This window comes from Telmatherina bonti (assembly GCF_933228915.1).
Source record: "Telmatherina bonti genome assembly, chromosome: 19".
NCBI classification, from domain to species: Eukaryota; Metazoa; Chordata; class Actinopteri; order Atheriniformes; family Telmatherinidae; genus Telmatherina; species Telmatherina bonti.
The window spans coordinates 26,768,281-26,787,745 of record NC_136617.1 but is presented as its reverse complement, the minus strand read 5'-3'; the positions used below and the strand labels follow the sequence as shown (position 1 = coordinate 26,787,745).

Sequence of the window (19,465 nt, the reverse complement as noted above, 5' to 3'; positions counted from 1 at the left end):
CTGATTCTGATGAGCAGGAGGGGGCTAATCAGACCACCTCCAGGTATTTTAGGACTCGGTGGTGACATGGATAACAGAGATTGTCTTGTTCTTATGCTGTTACGTGCGTCTTTTGTGTTAAATATCTGGTTAGTTTGACCATGTGGCCAGTGTTTGTGGTGCTTTTGGTGAATGTGGTGCTTCAGTAGACATGTTTGCCTTTTGATCGCCTCGTTTTGCTTTCCTCTACTTATCCCTATTAATCCATTCCTGTGTTCCTAGCCCGGCTACACCCATCGTTCACAGGACGACACTTCAGTCCATCACCATCACTTCCAGAAAGGAGTGTATAAAAGAGGATGAAAAGAAGAACCGGGCAGAACCTCCTCCAGCAGACACCTCTTCACCCTCGACCCCCAGCCCCTCTTCTCCAACATCCTGCCCTCTCAGCCCCCCAACGCAACCCTCTCTCCTGGCTACCCTGCTAGCCAGGAAGCGGTCTATTGTCACCGTCCCAGCCACCAAGGAAGTCAGTCCGCCACTACGCGGCACTTCCCATCCCTCCCCCGACCGCTTGCCCTACCTGCCCCACACGCCCTTCCACCTCTTCTCATACGACCTCAAGGAGGAGCCGTCCCCTTCGGCTCAGCCTAAAAGCAGCGAGGAGTCGTCCAAAACACCGTCTCCCAGGTCAGACGGGACGGCAGAGCATAGCTGCCCACCACTAAAAGAAGTTTTCCTTCCTTATCTTTTCCATTTTTTCACTTTTACTTCTTCCGTTTCTGCTTGAAATCTCTCTGCAGCACTGTTGTTGTTCACCACCTCCCCCTCTTCACCAGCTCTTCTCACTTCTTTCACCTTGCCGACAAGTCGACGCTCTAATTATCACCTTGCGTTTCTTCACATTCCTGTTTTTAGGTCATTGATCTACTCTTTGCCACTCTCCCCCCAGTTTGATCTCTGGTTCGATGGTTTTCCCACCTCTGTTCAAGAGGAGCACAAGCACCGAGCACAGATGCCTTCTTAACCTTTTCACTTTTACAACTTAGCAGCATCCCCTTTGCTTCTTCCATTTTTGTATGCTCCTTATTTTCTTACATTCTGTCTTTTTCAATTGTTCATTTTGATATTATTGGTATAGTAATAGCTTTCTGTCTTGATAAATAGGATTTGATCATTTAACCAAAGCCTTATTTGTCTATAACTTGTTACTATTCTTAGATGTTTTTAGTCAAGAATACATTTTCAATTTGGCTCTTTGTATGGCTATAAATAACAGGAATTGGATGCTTATGGTCCTGAAATTCTCCTCCATATTCCTGTTTTTACACCACCTTTACAAAATATGGCATTTTCACCTCTTTATAAATCTCAAATAACTTCCCAGTAGCCGTAGCACTTGCGAAATGACTTGTGAAGATAAACACATCAGTAAAAGCTCTTTTCAGTCGCCTTATATGGACTTTTCCATAAACGTAATAGAATAAACATCACAGCAATTAGTAATTACGGTCCTTCAAGTGTTGTATCAACTCCCCCCTGTTACGTAAGAAGGTGTCATATTTGGATTATGCTGCAAGTCTTAGGTGGGCAATGTGGTGTCGTGTGACTTGACGACCGGTGTGCTTAACTTAGTGTTGCTCATTTTCTCTCCTAGGAATGGAGGCCTTGTGTCCCAGTGCTCTCTCAGCACCCCAAGTACACCCACCACTTCAAGGTGAGAAGACTGCTCGCCGACACATGCACAGAAACAGCCCTAAAAACACACAGTCCTGTGCCGTAAACAGAATCACATAAAAGTACATATTCATATGTGTTTGCACGGACAAACTTGCACAAACTCACACACGGAATATAAATATAGACGGTGTGCTGTTGCTCGGGGGCTATGAAACACTGAAGTGAACATGATATCAGCACAAGGATTGTGTTGCAGTTTTATAGTTGTTTATCAGAATGATACAGTGGAGTAGAAATGGGTGCAGAAACTATTAAAAATTAATTGATTTTTTTTTTTTTTTAGCATAATCGAAAAATAATTTTTAAACAAAATTTATTTAATAATAATAAGAAGAAATGTGGCTTTTTGCCTTTTTGTTTTCTCCTCCAGGCCGGCTCTGGGTGGACTTCTGTCCTCCTCTTATCGACAACACCAGGAATCTCTGGCCGCTGAGCGAGAGCGCCGCCGAGTGGAGCGAGAGGAGAGGCTGCAGAGGATAGAAAGAGAGGAGAGAAACAAGCACAGGTGGCGCTTTGTTTGCGTTGTTTTTGAGAGAGTTTAAAAATGTTTCATTTTGATGTAAAATTTAAAACCATTCTTTTTTAAAGGATACGTCGATTTAAAATATTATCCAGATTAAAGCAGCAGATGTTCAGAGGTCTGTGCTGTGAATCTCAGTATGACCCAAACTCTGCAATAAATTGATTCATATTTTCTATTTCATCCGAGAGCATGAATAAAATGAAACATAAGCATCAAATAAGTCCAGATTGTCACAAGTTTTAGCGGTAAAATGTGAGATGTAACCACACAAATTGGAGACACGTCAAACAATGCACAACAGGAGCAAATATATGTTCAGGACCCAAGCTTGGCTAAAGTCTTATCCATTTCTAACATGTTATGAGGTTTTCAACTTTGTTCTCACTTTACAAACATTACACGCAGACAAAATGGCAACAATCTGAGATGAATCGTAAGATTTCGAGCTGCTACCTGGGAATGTTTCAAAGGCAGGATTCGCGAGGCTTGCAGAGGCTCCACGGTTCCCTGATAAATAACAAGCTTGTTTGATATTTCAAGCTCAGTATAAGTGAAACCAACCATGGCTCTTTACTTTTTTCAACATGCAGTCTTGTGAAAGATTTGAGAAAGAAACTGTTAACCCAGTTAAAACAAAACAGGCCGAATCAGTGGTCACCATTTGCATGACTTGTGTGCATGACGGGAGGAACTGTTGGGTTAATTGTAATCAGTCAATGAAATGGGGGTAAAATCTGGAGAATATTTTGCAGTGTTTGACCCTCTCTGTAAATGGGAGCTTTGCTTAATTTTTAGCCATTTGAAGGTGTTAACTGGACGCGCTCCTTTTGCAGACGCTTCATTTTAAAGTAATCCAAGTACAACAACCTGAACAAACAGTTTTTTGTCAGGACTCATAGGTTAAACTGGTTCTGTAACTTCTGATTACATGATTAATGGTTCGCAGCCATGCTTTATTCATTTTGGCCGCTCTTCAGGAGACCGGGGGGGTTGAAGGGGTTTGATTATTATCTTTTAAAATTCTCTGTTTGTGTGTCTCACAGCCGCGATTATGTGGATAAAATGGAAGAGGCTCGGCTTGCGCGGGAGGAGAGGTAAGTGTCCGCTCTAAATCAAAACAACACGCAACAGCTGAACCCGCTGGGAATGCGTCTGAGCCGGCGGTTTGGGGAAGTTTGGTAATAGTGTAATTGTTTTCAGGTTAAAATGGTGCCCTTAGCTGCTGGAGGCTGGAGGAGGAGGGGGGGGGGGGGGGGGGGGGGGGGGGATGCTGAGCTGATTTTCCTCGCTCTGTTTGCCTGTTTTCTCCTTTCTTAAGGATCTGCACATTAAGTGCTTCTCTCTGCCAAGGGTCTGATTGTTTTGGCTGCGTGCTGTGAGAAAATCTGATTCCTGTATTCATTAAGCCTTTCACACTGAATGCACGTGGACATGCATAGATGCATGTGCACTTGCATATACACACAGGAGGAATTTTCATGAGGTTTATAAATCTATCCTTGTGTGCAGATGGGAATCGCAGGAAGCAAAAGATTTAGTCAAGAGGGGTATGTGAGGTCAAGACCACATTTAGGACTGGTCAACGCAGCCATAAGTTTGAAAGAAAGATGACAGCTGTGTAAAAGAGAAACCCACTGCGCTTATCGGGGATCAAAATATGCAAAACCCTCTTTTACAGTCCCCTCTCCTGCTTCTCTTCCTTTCTTTTTCCTTCCCTTCAGGCGGTCTGAGCCAAGTGCTGATGCTTTTCTTTCAGGGTATCTTTTTCACCCTCAATTTAGAGCACAATTAATCCAATAACATAAGAAAAACAGAGAAAGAGAAACCCAAACAGAGACTTGATTCAACAACATACAGCAAAAAAAAAGAAAAGAGGAAGACAATCAAGAGAGGGTGATGACCTGTTGGGCTAGCATGTGGGAGATATATCCACGGGACCACACCGATATATTTCTGGTGTATTTGTGTGTCACGGTTATCAGGAAAACACTATTTTTTTTGCTATCAGCTCATATTCCCGTGGGATGCATCTGCCTGACAAACGGAGCACAGTAACACCTGGTCGATAGAGGATGTGCATGAAATATGATGCAGTTAATGTCAGATAACAAAAAAAAAAAAGAATGTCGGACAAGCTGTACTTTGCTTAGACTGAAACATTTCCAAACATTTCCAAACATCTACACATTTGGTAAATCCTTCAAATTGTAATGTTACATCCGTTCGTCTTCTTAACCGCTTAGTCCAATCAAGGGTGGCGGAGAAGCTGGAGCCTATCCCAGCGATCATTGGGCGAGAGGTAGGGAACATCCTGGACAGGTCGCCACTCTGTCGCAGAATGATAACATTCTTTCTAATTTCCAATACTGCAACCTAAATATGTTCTGCCTTAGGCAGCATTTTAAGTACCCGTTGATCAAACCTCTAAAAGCAAACATCTCTGTTTGTTCTAGTATTTTAATCCCTAAAGATTATTCAGACGCATCCCTACACCTAAAAGCTCATTTAGTTATGTGGGACTTTGGAGCATGCTAATTAGTTTCACTTCTCCCCTCTGTTGTTTCCTAATCCCCCGTCCCCCCCGTCCCCCACCCAGGATTTTCCAAAAGACACAGAGTTCCCTGCAGATTAACACTTGTTTGGACCTCGACATCACTTTTTAGGAGAATTTTATTCACAATAATGTGACGAGTAATCAACTTGTAAGCTACAGTAGCGCCCATTTCTCTGGTAATTCACTAAATGATGGTTTTTTTCCTGCAGCAAACACAGTAGTGCTTTTTTTTTTTTTTTTTTTGCACAACTTGCGTTGCACAGAGGATGACACAAAGTGGAGATGCACTAATATCTTTGCTTATAGTTTTATATCCTAATCAACATTAATATACAAGAAGCAGCAGCAAGTGCACATTAATAATATAATCGTTCCATTTATTTGCATTAACACACACTTTCTGACGTGTTGCTTGAAAATAATGTTGGATAAGCCTAGAAGTGTTTGTTAAATATGACAGTTTGACTGTTTGAGTCTGAGATTTGGAGACTTTTTGGTGCCCTGTACCAACATTATGGAAAAGCCCAGTCAGTCAAATTAAAATGATTGTAAAATAATTGTATGCACAAAGTAGCTAATTACAATTTTAACTGTGGGCCTCATTTAAATAACACATTTTTAGAGGATTGATTGCTTTATAACATTATACTGTCTGTGTGTCACATGAAAGCTGAAAATCACACATAGATGAAATAATCTAGTGATCTACATTGTAATAATCCTGACAGTAACTTCCCTTTTGTGTACTTTTCGTCTTTTACTTTGAACATCACATTTAACAAATTAAAAGTTATTTGGTAAAACATATCAGTGTTGATTGAGAATTGCTCCGCAGACACATAAAGCGCTGATGTATGCAATCAATGCTGATGGTAGGGAAGCTGGCATGTTGGCTGGTAATGCAAACTTTCACTCAACACCTTTTATTTGTAAGCGTGTGAGGGTGTACAGTATGTATAATTCTCCAAGACACACTTGGCTCATTCACTCCATTTTCACCCCCTAATCGCATGCAGATAGACACCAACACACACGCGTATTAGTGTCTGGTTTCTCCAGACCTCTGAAGTGGCTTGATGCTAATGAAGTCTGAACAGAAGCTGCACACATTCGCGATATGGTGGGAAAGAGGAGGAGTTAGAGAGACAGAGAGAGAGAGAGAGAGAGAGTTGACTCAGTACCCCGAATCATTCAACCCAAAGCAGGTTGAATGGGAACGTTTGGGAGAAGGAGAAAAGGGAGCAAGTGAAGGAAGGGAAGGACAACAGAGAGGGGAAATGGACAGCTGATCAAGGCACATCTTGAACAGGTTTATTCTGATTCACGTCTAATCTTCCGCCTTTCCGCAACCAAACTGGCATTAACCTCTCCCTCCTCTTTCCCCATTCTGCTCTCCTGGTTTCCTTTCCTCTCCAGTCTCTTCTTTTATATCCTTCTTTTTGGATAAATGCTGAAAGCTGAGCAGATGGGACATGATAGGAGAGAGAGACGGGCGCTTTTTCTTTTCTAAAGGAAATAAGTTATAAATGCATTGAATGTAATTAATGAGCGCATTAATGAGCTAAGAAGGGATTATAATGTGAAAGAGGGGGTGAAGTGGCACAGCATCTTAAGATAAATGGAGTTTTAAAGGTAAACATTATTGGTTGGTAGTTCATTCATTTGGGTCCCTTGGCAGAGCTTGAATAGTGGTTCAGTTGAAGCACGGCTGAAAAAAAGCAGGACACACAAAAAAGAAACCCAAAACAAAACAAGTGTTTCAAATTCTTATTCAGCCTCTTTCCTTCCTCTCACTACTTCTCTTTCAGGTATAAGAACGTGGAGCGTCTGGCGGCAGAGGAGTACGAGAGGGAGCGCGTCCGGAGTTCAAGAACTCGCCCTGACCTCAACTTGGCCTTTGAACCCTCGGAGGCCTGGCCGTCATCATCACGCAGCAGCACGCCATCTTCCTTCGCCTCTCAGGAAGACGCAGAGGCTGACCTCCAAGCTGGGACTGACCTCCAGGCCGAGACCCCTGCGACAGCTGACACGCCCTCGGAGACTGGTAGGAAGACTACGTTTAAAGGAGTCACCAATTATGGGTCTTTATTTACAAACGGAAAAGAGAAATTTCCTTTTGCCATCAGCAGCATTCTGGTGTCCTAAACATCCTTGTGGGCATCTAAAGTAGGAAATGCAATCCAACATTTACTATGAAGGTGCACATTGATTGATGAACTATCACTTCAGCCCTCCAATTTATCATTTACAGCTCAACATCTGAGTCAGTTTAGACCAGGTGGTAGGAACCAGGCAAGGGTCTGACCTGAGAAGATAATTTTTTGGGACTCCATCCATCCATCCATCCATCTTCTGCCGCTTATCCGGGGTCGGGTCGCGGGGGCAGCAGCCTAAGCAGGGAAGCCCAGACTTCCCTCTCCCCAGCCACATTTGCCAACTCTGCGGGGGGGATCCCGAGGCGTTCCCAGGCCAGCCGAGAGATGTAATCCCTCCAGCGTGTCCTGGGTCTTCCCCGGGGTCTCCTCCCCGAGGGACGTGCCTGGAACACCTCACCAGGGAGGCGTCCAGGAGGCATCCTGACCAGATGCCCGAGCCACCTCAACTGGTTCCTCTCGATGCGAAGGAGCAGCGGCTCTACTCTGAGCCCCTCCCGGATGACTGAGCTCCTCACCCTATCTCTAAGGGAGAGCCCGGCCACCCTGCGGAGGAAACTCATTTCAGCCGCCTGTATACGAGATCTCGTTCTTTCGGTCACGACCCACAGCTCATGACCATAGGTGAGGGTAGGAACGTAGATCGACTGATAAATCGAGAGCTTCGCCTTCTGGCTCAGCTCCTTCTTCACCACGACAGACCGGCGCAGAGCCCGCATTACTGCAGACGCCGCACCGATCCGTCTGTCGATCTCACGCTCCATCCTTCCCTCACTCGTGAACAAGACCCCGAGATATTTAAACTCCTCCACTTGAGGCAGGACCTCACTCCCGACCCGGAGAGGGCAATCCACCCTATTCCGGCTGAGGACCATGGTCTCAGATTTTGAGGTGCTGATTCTCATCCCAGCCGCTTCACACTCGGCCGCGAATCGCTCAAGCGAGAGCTGGAGATCACGACCAGATGAAGCCAACAGGACCACGTCATCCGCAAAAAGCAGGGACCCAATCCTGAGGCCACCAAGTCGGATCCCCTCAACCCCTCGGCTGCGCCTAGAAATTCTGTCCATATAAGTTATGAACAGAATCGGTGATAAAGGGCAGCCTTGGCGGAGTCCAACCCTCACCGGAAACGAATCCGACTTACTACCGGCAATGCGGACCAAGCTCTGACACCTGTCGTACAGGGACCGGACAGCTCGTACAAGGGGGTCCGATACCCCATACTCCCGGAGTACCCCCCACAGGAGCCCCCGGGGGACACGGTCGAATGCCTTCTCCAGGTCCACAAAGCACATGTAGACTGGTTGGGCAAACTCCCATGCCCCCCCCAGGACCCCAGAGAGGGTATAGAGCTGGTCCACTGTTCCGCGACCAGGACGAAAACCACACTGCTCCTCCTCAATCCGGGATTCGACTATCCGGCGGACCCTCCTCTCCAGGACCCCTGAATAGACCTTACCAGGGAGGCTGAGGAGTGTGATTCCCCTGTAATTGGAACACACCCTCCGGTCCCCCTTCTTAAAAAGGGGGACCACCACCCCAGTCTGCCAATCCAGCGGTACTGCCCCCGATGTCCACGCGATGCTGCAGAGGCGTGTCAGCCAGGATAGCCCCATAGCATCCAGAGCCTTAAGGAACTCCGGGCGGATCTCATCCACCCCCGGGGCCTTGCCGCCAAGGAGCTTTTTGACCACCTCAGCGACTTCAGCCCCAGAGATAGGAGAGTCCACCCCTGAGTCCACCAGCTCTGCTCCCTCATGGGAAGACGTGTTGGTAGGATTGAGGAGGTCTTCGAAGTATTCCCTTCACCGACCCACAACGTCCCGAGTTGAGGTCAGCAGCACCCCATCTCCACTGTACACAGTATTGATGGAGCACTGCTTCTCCCCCCTGAGCCGCCGGATGGTGGACCAGAATCTCCTCGAAGCCGTCCGGAAGTCTTTCTCCATGGCCTCGCCGAACTCCTCCCATGCCCGAGTTTTTGCCTCGCAACGGCCGAAGCCGCATGCCGCTTAGCCCGCCGGTACCCATCAGCTGCCTCCAGAGTCCCACAGGCCAAGAAGGCCCGATAGGACTCCTTCTTCAGCTTGACGGCATCCCTCACTGCTGGTGTCCACCAACGAGTCCTGGGATTACCGCCACGACAGGCACCAACGACCTTGCAGCCACAGCTCCGGCTGGCCGCCTCAGCAATAGAGGTACGGAACACAGCCCATTCGGACTCAATGTCCCGCCTCACCCGGGACATGTTCGAAGCTCTGCTGAAGGTGGGAGTTGAAGCTCGCTCTGACAGGGGACTCAGCCAGACGTTCCCAGCAGACCCTCACAACACGTTTGGGCCTGCCACCTCTGACCGGCTTCCTCCCCCACCATCTGAGCCAACTCACCACCAGGTGGTGATCAGTTGACAGCTCCGTCCCCCTCTTCACCCGAGTGTCCAAGGCATGTGGCCGCAGGTCCGACAATACGACTACAAAGTCGATCATTGAACTGCGGCCCAGGGAATCCTGATGCCAGGTGACACTCTTATGCTGGAACATGGTGTTCGTTATAGACAATCCATGACAAGCACAGAAGTCCAATAACAAAACACCATTTGGGTTCAGGGGGGGGGGGGACCATGCCTCCCAATCACTCCCCTCCAGGTCTCACTGTCATGGCCCACGTGAGCATTGAAGTCCCCCAGCAGAACAATGGAGTCCCCAGAAGGAGCACCCTCCAGCACTCCCTCCAAGGACCCCAGAAAGGGTGGGTACTCTGAACTGCTGTTCGGTGCATAAGCACAGACAACAGTCAGGACCCGTCCCCCCACCCGGAGGCGGAGGGAAACTACCCTTTCATCCACCGGGGTAAACCCCAACGTGCAGGCACCAAGCTCGGGGCTGATGAGAATGCCCACACCTGCTCGGCGCCTCTCACCATGAGCAACTCCAGAGTGGAAGAAGGTCCAGCCCCTCTCGACGGTACTGGTTCCAGAGCCCAAGCCATGCGTTGAGGTGAGTCCAACTATATCTAGTCGGAACCGCTCAACCTCGCGCACAAGCTCAGGCTCCTTCCCCACCAGAGAGGTGACGTTCCACGTCCCTAGAGCCAGCTTCTGCAGCCGGGGATCGGACCGCCAGGGTCCCCGCCCCTTGCTGCCGCCCAGCTCACATTGCACCCGACCCCTACGGCTCCTCCCGCAGATGGTGAGCCCACGGGAGGCGGGGCCCATGTAACCCTTTCGGGCTGAGCCCGACCGGGCCCCATGGGCGAAGGCCCGGCCACCAGACGCTCGCTCTCGTACCCCGCCTCCAGGCCTGGCTCCAGAGGGGGGTCCCGGTAACCCGCGTCCGGGCAAGGGAACATTCATGCCCAGGTTGGTCGTCATCATAGGGGTCTATGAGCCGTGCTTGGTCTGGTCCCTCCCCTAGACACCTGTTTGCCATGGGTGACCCTACCAGGGGCATAAAGCCCCCGACAACATAGCTGCTAGGATCTTCGGGACGCACAAACCCCTCCACCACGATAAGGTGACGGCTCAGGGAGAGTACAGGACTCTTCAGTTAAAAAACAGCCATGACTGAAAGTTTACTCTGCATCTTTTACTCTTAATTGGTTCATATTTAGTTCAATTTACATTGTATTTAATTAAAACTGATACCATAAACTTACCTAAACAATGTTTTCTTTTTAAATAAATCAGGTGGAGGTATGGTACGCATTGTGTAGGGGTGGGAAAATCTAATTGAAAAGTCAAAAATCTTTTTGCTTCACAGTTTTAAAATTAATTTCTTTGTTCAAAAAATTTTGTTTTTTTCTTAAATAAATAAAAATAATCCATTATAAAATTTTGTTCATTTTTATTGTTTTTATTGATCTTTTTACTTTTCTTCTTGGACATTAAAAAGTTACTGAGCTCACTGACCTGGAATACTGAACAGGGTGTCCAGATGAGTTGTGAAGCTCTTTTCTCAAACAGTTATAATCATAAAGCCCCCTACTGGACATTATAAATAATGCATTTTTGTTACAATGTATCAGCTTTACTTTTTAGCCCGCTCAAAAAAAAAAAAAAATCTCAGACAAAAAAAGTCTAAATTTTTGTAAACATAGTAGGTATTTTTTTTTTTTTTTTTAACTTATTTATTGTTTTAATTTGTTGTTTAAAAAGAGAAAGTTCATCTGAATTACCAACTTTTTACAAAAGTGGAAAAGAACAGGGAGACTGCACAATAACAACTAGAAAATTAAGAAAGAATAACGGATTTAAAACTGATCAGCAGATCTAAAATGCTTTTAATCTGTCATTTTGTATCATTAACTGTCATGAGTGCATGTCATTGACTTTTCTGCTTAACTTTCTGTGGATTTTTATTTTTACCAATAAAATAAACTAAATTAAAACAATATCAGAGAAAAAAAACATTTGCTTTGACCTGATAAAAAATCTATAAATTCAAGGTTGTGCATCTGTGCTAAAAGGTTTGGCAACTTGTTTAATGTTCAGCTAGTTAGCATGCTGGAGAGTCATCAATATAACCAGAAGGTTTTTAGTTCACATTTCCAATGATGTGGCCCAAATCATCCTTAACCTGAAATTGTTTCAGGCTCAAACAAGAAAAAGACGATAGACTACGAAAAATAACGAAGGGGACACCTTCAAGTGGGTTTAGAAGGACGGGGGGGCAGAGAGGATGTGGGTGCAAGGGTCAAAATAGTTTTGAAAGAACCTTTTTGAGAGTAATGACCAAACATCTTCTGCGAGAAAGCTGCCTCATTTCAGTGTGCATGCGTACAGATACTGTAGCTCACACAGGCGAGTGTATGAGGCCTCAAAGTGTCGTGTTTTTCTAACCCAGCCTGCATCAGTGTGCGAACTGTGCTGCTAAGTTACACATGTGTACTGGATACATGAGTGTATTTTGATGTAAACAGGAACTTAATTCTTCATTTCCTGCTCATATCCTGGTCCTGCAACAGCCTGGCTTTGTGTTTACATTAGAGCACGGGCGTGTGTGTTTTTGTTTTCCTTGTCACTGTGTGTGTGTGTGTGTGTTAACACAAGGGTGTCATACATGCAGCCTAAACAGAGATGGCTTTAAATCAAATCTGACAAGTTGCAAACTGCATTTCTAACATTAAGTAACTCTTTTTTTTTTCCTGTTTTGCTTCAGGAGAAGCTGATGACAGCGCTAGCGTAGAAACAGAGGAGAAGGAAGCAGAAGCCACCACAGAGGAAGAGGAAGAAGAGCAGAAAGAGGAAGAAGAGGAGGAAGTACAGGAGGAAGTGGCTGAAGAAAAGGAGGAGGAAGTCAAAGAGCCTGAGCAAGAACCAGAGAAGCAAAGAGAGGAGGAGGCGGAGGAGGATAGCGGTATCCTTAGCGACAAGGAGCGACAGAATGAGGAAGTGAATGAGAAGGACAACTGCTCGGCCTCAAGCATCTCCTCTGCCAGCAGCACTCTGGAAAGAGAGGAGAGGGGTAGCAGTGAGAATGGTGGGACATTTCTTCATGCCTGATATTTAACTTTATGATGAGAGTTTAAAAGTTGAATTAACCCCGTTTATCGTTTTTTTTTTTAGGCTTTAAGGACGGAGAAGTGAGTGAGAACTGCAACAAACTCCTCAACAGCAAACTCTTCATGCTGGACATGTTGTACTCCCAGAACAAGAAGCCCAGTGACGAGGAGGAGGAAGAGGAGGACGTGGAGAAGGAGAAGGAGAAGGAGAAAGGAGAGGGGGAGGACAGAGAGACTCAGCAGGAGGAACAACTGAGCGAGGACCAAGTAAACAACAACAAAGATGATACAGAACATCGCAGGAGTATCCGTCCGCTGGCCGAGCGGTTCGGAGACTTGATCAAGGACCTCACTTCGCCCCATCCTCACTTGGACGAGCACCCAGCCAACGAACCCCCTCCTCCGCCACCCAAAAAGGAGTCAGACACTATCTGGGACCAGCTCCTGGCGAGCCCTCGAGAGCTGCGCATCGGCGACATCAACTTCACCGACCTGACGGAGGAGGACGACAAGGACATTCTGGACGCCGTTATGATGGGGGGATGCAGCGACATTCCTCCCCCTCCTCCTCCTCCTCCGCCCTGCATCCCCCGCTTCCCCCCACCCCCACCCATGCTAGGTAGCTGCCCCCCACCCCCTCCTTTATTTGGCATTATGAGGCCTCCACCACCTCCTTCCATTAGCGCTCTACTGCCCATGCCTCCTCCTTCAGAGCCGCCTCTTTTCAACAAAAAGAAGAAGACAATCAGGCTCTTCTGGAGCGAGGTGAGTCAAAGCTAAAATATGATGTCCTTTATTGCTTGTTTTTCTATGATTTTACAGCCTCTTTTATACAAAACTTTCTCCCAGTTATTGTAAAAAAATGTACTAAACTTTTTCTAAATCTCTAGTAGACTTTAAGTTTCTCTCTGTTGTCTGATTTTTACATTTAGCCACACAAAAGATTCCTCTTTAGTCCCATAAGAAAATAAATAGCTCTTCCCATCAGCCAGTTAGAAGCAAAAGGACACATAAACAATGATGAGTCAGCGTCTTCTTGCTGCTTCCATCATTTTTGTGGTTTCTTGTGCTCTTTTATTTACCTGTTTTACTGAAGGAACCGGGAAGTTTAGCACATGTCTCTTTCTTTTAATGCCCTCCATTCTTCTGTTTATCATCAGGTGCGTCCGACAGATTCTCAGTACAGGGATTACAAACGGAGCGGAGACTCGTTCTGGGCCAAAGTGGACCCAGTAAAGTTGGACACCTCCAAACTGGAACACCTGTTTGAGTCCAAGTCAAAGGAAATATCAGTTACAAAGGTAAGACAGCCGGTCTGAAACGCCATGATCGCAGCAAAAAGGAGTGGGTTTAACCCAAGCGGCAACCTCCGGTGGTTAAAAGTGAAACCTATGCGGAAGTGCATAAAACTGCAGATCCCCCTTCATCCACTAGGGGCTCCAAAACAGAGCAAATCCCCATAGACTCCCATGTTAAAAAGGCCAACTTCACAGCAGAAATAAACATGTTTACAGCCTGGTTCAAAAATCCATTTTCGGTTTAAAGCCGGTTAACAACATGACTTAGCTTTAGCCAGCTTACCTCCGTTAGCTGGTTATCTCCCGTTATCTGGGGGTTAGCTCAGCTAGCTTTTAGCTACAGAAAGCTCGGAGTTCGCTCGATGTAAATCATCCACCATGATGCTCATGGCTCCCCTCTGAGCTCCGCCTCTTTGCTCATATTTGTATTTTCCGAGCGAGACGACGCGCATGACGCTGCCAACATGGCGACGGTAGGAACCGCCCACCGAGCTTCAATTCAGCTCTTCAGAAACCTACGGCTGACGTCACAGAGGCTATGTCCATCTCTTTATATACAGTCTAACCCTGATATATTATGCTCTGCGAGAAGTGAGAACTTTTTTTCTTGTTCTCACCAACAAAATGACATCATTTTGTTCTTACGGATCTGATTGGGGACAGCTTGCGGCTTGCGTTCTCGAGGCATCAACCAAGCAGAATTTTCTCCTCATGGGGCTTCAAGAAGTATTACATGACTGGTCGGATGTTTGGAGTGGGCGTGGGTAACGTGGAGGTGCATGAAGCGGAAAGTTGCAGCTTCCACTATTAATGATGCAGGTTGAACAGATGATTCTGATGAATAAACAGCTCATCGAGGTGGTGAGAAAATACAGAAAATGTATACATCATTCAAAGTATGGACCCAGTTGCGTGCACAACCCAGCCTGATGCAGACAAAGTGTTCATTGCACATAAAAGCAGCAATATCCCCCCCTGCAGTGACCTCTCCCTTATTGCAGATGAAGCTTCTCATATAGCATGAGTTGAGCACGTGAAAAATAACTTTTTTCATGTTCTTGGAGCCTCAAGGGCAAAAAAAAAAAAAGTTCACTTATTGTGGGGGTATGTAACCAGCTTTAGAGTGCCCACTTCTTTTATGATTGTTGTTTAATGAAAATGACATAACAGGTTTATAAATAATGTGTTTGATAAAATGAAAATGTCTATGCTGATCAATCAAAATAGTTCTCAGTGCATTAACATGGTGGATTTTTGCAAATCTTAATTTACAAAAATGACATTAAATGTAGCATATAAAGCAGGTGGCAGGGGCTCAGGTTGTAGAGCCGCTTTGCTTGTGACCTTCAGTGTGCAGTTTGAGTCCTGCTCCCCCTACACTGCTGCAGCTTTGAGGAGGACAACAGTTCTACAGTCATTTTCTACAGTCATTTAGCAGACGCTTTTATCCAAAGCGACTTACACATGAGTGAGAAGAACACAAGCATGAAATCAAACAGTAGAGGACATCGTAGGAAGGTGCTAGTGGACAATCCAGTTGGACACAGGTCTTTACATGAAGTGCTATGAGCTTCTTTTTTTTTTTTTTTTTTTTTTTTTTTGTTTACTCCCTTCCCACCCCATAATATCACCTGTGTTATAATACAAAGAATTAATACCATCATGTTTGTTGCAAAAGACTGGGCTAAGTTCTCCAACTTTCCAACAAATATGGCTATACTAAGTGTTGAAGTGCTCCTTGAAGAGCTGAGTCTTCAGCTTCCTATTAAAAGTAGACAGGGACTCTGCAGAGCAGACAGTTTGGGAGATCATTTCACCATCGTGGCACAAAAGAGGAAAAGAGTCTGGCTAGTGATCTCTGATTGACCTAGCACGGATAATTGCAGAGGGTTGTGTCAAGAAGGGCATCCGGCATAAAACATCTGCCAAAAGTTCGACTGTGCAACGATTCGCTGTGGCAACAAGCCGAAAGGAAAACAACAACATCCAATGTTGCATATTAATGTTTCCAACTCCTTATGCTGACAGACTAAATCTGGCACTTATCGTTGCTATGTTTTATATCTGATAACATGTTTTTTATCCATTCTTACATAAAAGATGCTTTAAAAGTTGAAGTACGTCCCGTGTTGTTATACAGATTCCTTGGAAGTCAAAATTAGGGATCCGAAGCACATGTTGAGCTCCTGAGCAGCAGCTTCGACACCACAATTCATGTCGAAGCCGAGCCAATAACTGGTTCAGCTTCCAGGGCTTTACATGACGTGACTGTATGATGGTGGTCCACAGCCATAGTATGAGCACTGCTGAACCAAAGCTCCCAGTTAATGAGGAAATCCACATATTTGTGGAGCACATGTATCCTGAAGCAATCAGAAGTCAGAGAAAGGTTTTCTGAGATTGTTTTGTTTTTGCATTCTTTGTTCCATGCTTTTTTTTAAAAACATTTTTATTTATTTGTCTATTCATTAAGAAATGCTCTCTAAATATCTAAGATTGGAGGGTGGAATGTGAAAACATTTGTTTACTGTATCATAACAGCATAAACTGTAACTAAAGAGGCAGAACTGTACTGTAGTGTAAGTGCCCTGTTCTCCATATGGTGGCTATATGGTTTCCATGTGGCAATAACAAGGTATTAGCACCTACTCTGTTACACTTTTATGTGGTGATATATTATGACTTCCTTCCTTTAAGGGGTTATAATGGCCCCAAGCACTGGTGAGGTCATATGTAAACGTACAGTTACTTAATATTATGTCTATAGATCTATCCAAACAGCCATATAAACCTCACCTCTAATGGTATTTCCTGCTCCCAATATACGTCGTCCCCACAGCTGCAGTTACTGCAACCTGAGTGATGATCCTTCTAATCCTCACAGGACTGTAAAGTAGACCACAGTGAGCAAGGAGGCGGAGGGGGAAGGGAGAAAGACCCGGTACTGACCTTCTGCGTTTTCGTTTTTCTGCATAGAAAACAGCAGCAGATGGCAAACGGCAAGAGATCATCGTTTTAGATTCTAAGAGAAGTAACGCCATCAACATCGGTCTGACGGTCCTGCCGCCGCCTCGAACCATCAAGACGGCCATCCTTAACTTTGATGAGTATGCGCTGAACAAGGAGGGCATTGAGGTAAGCGAAAAGAAGCTGAAAGTGAAGAAAGCTGGACTACAACTGGATCCTTGCACCTGACGCCATCTGCCGTCTTCCCTCAACCTTCCTCTCTCCCAGAAACTCCTGACGATGATCCCAACAGAGGAGGAGACACAGAAGATCCAGGAGGCCCAGCTGGCCAATCCGGACGTCCCGCTGGGCTCTGCAGAGCAGTTTCTCCTCACTCTGTCCTCCATTAGCGAGCTCTCTGCCAGGCTTCAGCTCTGGGCCTTTAAAATGGACTACGAAGCAACAGAGAAGGTCCGTTTAAACATCTAAATATGTTAAAACCGCAATCAAATGAAGATGTTTCAAGATTTTTCATTAGATAAAGAAGAAAGACAAAACAATAAGCTCGAAAGAGTTCAGTCAGAGGTTTGTGTCAATGTGTGCAGCATGTGTTCCACGGTGTGTGTGCATTTCATATTTACGGTGGCTGGCAGGAAGCATCAACATCCCTGCAGTACAAACAACATCCGCAAAACATCAGCATAGTTACATCATAACCAAATATGCACGCTTATTAGCGGCACCTTGTCCTCTTCTGGCACACCATGACTACTCGAGCAAAGAATGCTTCCAGGAGGAGAAGTTCAAAGCCAGAGCCCGGAGAATGAGAAACACGCTGCCTCTTTGTTGCCGTCCCATAAATTTTACAGCTTTTCAACAGGATGCGTTTGTCTTTTATCTCTCCGCGAAAGGCACAAAACGTGTATACAAGTACGGCAGAACAACACTCCCAACCCAGCCCGGTTGGACTGTCTGCAAGCGGAAGGTTTAATGCAGGGCAACATACCATGCAGGCAAACAAACACATGCACGTAGTGTTGCTGCACACACACACACACACAAACAAAAACGCTTCACGTAATCAGAAGCATATTTCACAGCAACCTTTAAACAACCTCTGGTGATCCTAAACAAAAGCAGATGATTTGTGGTTGGAGGCAGGCTGCACCTGTTCACTGCTTTTATGTTTGCTGAAGACTTAATGACACACATGTTTTCTGAGGGTCTTGATTAGCTTAACTAATGATGCGTGTGTGTTCTATGTGTGTGCGCGTTCATTAGGAAGTGGCAGAGCCACTGCAGGATCTGAAGGAGGGTATGGAGCAGCTAGAGAAGAACAAAACCCTGCGCTACATCCTCTCCACGCTGCTCTCGATTGGAAACTTCCTCAATGGCAGCAACGTGAGTCCATTACAGGTTGACTTTATCAAGAGGAGACAAGTGGAAATGTGATATCTCAGAGTGGCAAAACGTCACACCACATGTATTCTCCTGGTGTTTCTTTCATCTGAATGCAAAAAAAGGTAATACGTAAGTAAATCCATCTGATTTCCATTCTAAATAAGCTCTGCGTTTATATTTCCAGGCCAAAGGCTTCGAGCTGACGTATTTGGAGAAGGTTCCAGAAGTGAAGGACACGGTCCATAAGCAGTCTCTGCTCCATCATGCCTGCTCTGCAGTGGTGGAAAACTTCCCTCAGAGCACCGACCTCTACTCCGAGATAGGGGCCCTCACACGCTCTGCAAAAGTAAGCTTCAGTCATATGACTGAAACACACACACAAGTAGCCACGTGGACATGAGAGCTTTAATTCCTCTCGAATCTCAAGTAAAAGTTAAATCTGCTTTAAAGTGATGAAAAATGACCATGTAAGCACCTAACTCTGAATGAAAATGACAATTCAGAGGTAAGTGGCTGATTTGTTCTCATTCTAAATCCAAATCCAAACTGGTTAATTCCTCTGGTAAAACTGGTAAATGTTCTTTTGCTGTAAGATTATTCCGGTCCTTCAGCGCACGCTCGTTACCTCGTCCCGTCCCGGTGACGCACATCTCAGATGTAGTCATCTGCCTCCTGTTTCAGGTGCTATTTCTTCTTTCTCCACTTCTTCAGCAGCTGAAAACAGAGAAGTTGTCTGCTCGTGTCAAGCTGGTGCTTCAAAATCATAAACAAAATCAAAGTGAATATGGTTCTTATGGCCAAAAAGATGAGAAAAATAAAATGGAGTTTTATTTATTTCTGGTAGAGGTTTGTCACATCCGCCCTCTGTCCAATCAGAACCCCCCCAATCGAAAGCAGAATTACAACAATAAATGTGTTTCCCATATAAATTTCAGAATTACTATTTCCTTGTAAACCTGAAGGAAAATACTCGTTCTGTACTATTTCTGACGTATTAATTCAGAATTAAAAAACATCCTGTAACCGTAGCCAGTTTTTTTTTTGTTGTTGTTGTTTTTGCATCTTTACATTAAAAAGCATGAAGAAAAATGGTTAAAAGTTAAAAGAAAGTTAATTACACCACAGTTAATTGATCAAACCACAACTAATTCCTATAAGTAGTTATAATGAAGGGGAACCAACATTGCAGGTTAAATGTATAATGCTGCTTTCCTTAGAAGAAATAACTTTTATTGAATTTGTTAAAAAAAGCTTCAAGCACAAAAGCCTAAAGATCTCTATATAATATTGACATTAAATATGTTTAACAGATATCACTACAAAATGTCCAACAACTGTTTAATTATCTCAAATTTAGTTTTTGTGTAAA

General features: G+C 45.2%; 1 protein-coding gene across 2 annotated transcripts in view; it reads left to right on the top strand.

Moving 5' to 3' along the window:
- fhod3a (formin homology 2 domain containing 3a) overlaps positions 1-19,465 on the top strand; it is a 58,496-nt gene that overhangs the window by 35,444 nt on the left and 3,587 nt on the right. For both annotated transcript variants that reach the window (XM_079259007.1, XM_079259006.1), the window contains exons 11-21: positions 1,637-1,696; positions 2,090-2,224; positions 3,286-3,336; positions 6,605-6,840; positions 12,109-12,429; positions 12,516-13,216; positions 13,612-13,752; positions 16,726-16,884; positions 16,984-17,166; positions 17,977-18,096; positions 18,281-18,442. In XM_079259007.1, coding sequence (XP_079115133.1) covers positions 1,637-1,696; positions 2,090-2,224; positions 3,286-3,336; positions 6,605-6,840; positions 12,109-12,429; positions 12,516-13,216; positions 13,612-13,752; positions 16,726-16,884; positions 16,984-17,166; positions 17,977-18,096; positions 18,281-18,442 — 2,269 coding nt within the window. The remainder of the gene's footprint in view (positions 1-1,636; positions 1,697-2,089; positions 2,225-3,285; positions 3,337-6,604; positions 6,841-12,108; positions 12,430-12,515; positions 13,217-13,611; positions 13,753-16,725; positions 16,885-16,983; positions 17,167-17,976; positions 18,097-18,280; positions 18,443-19,465) is intronic.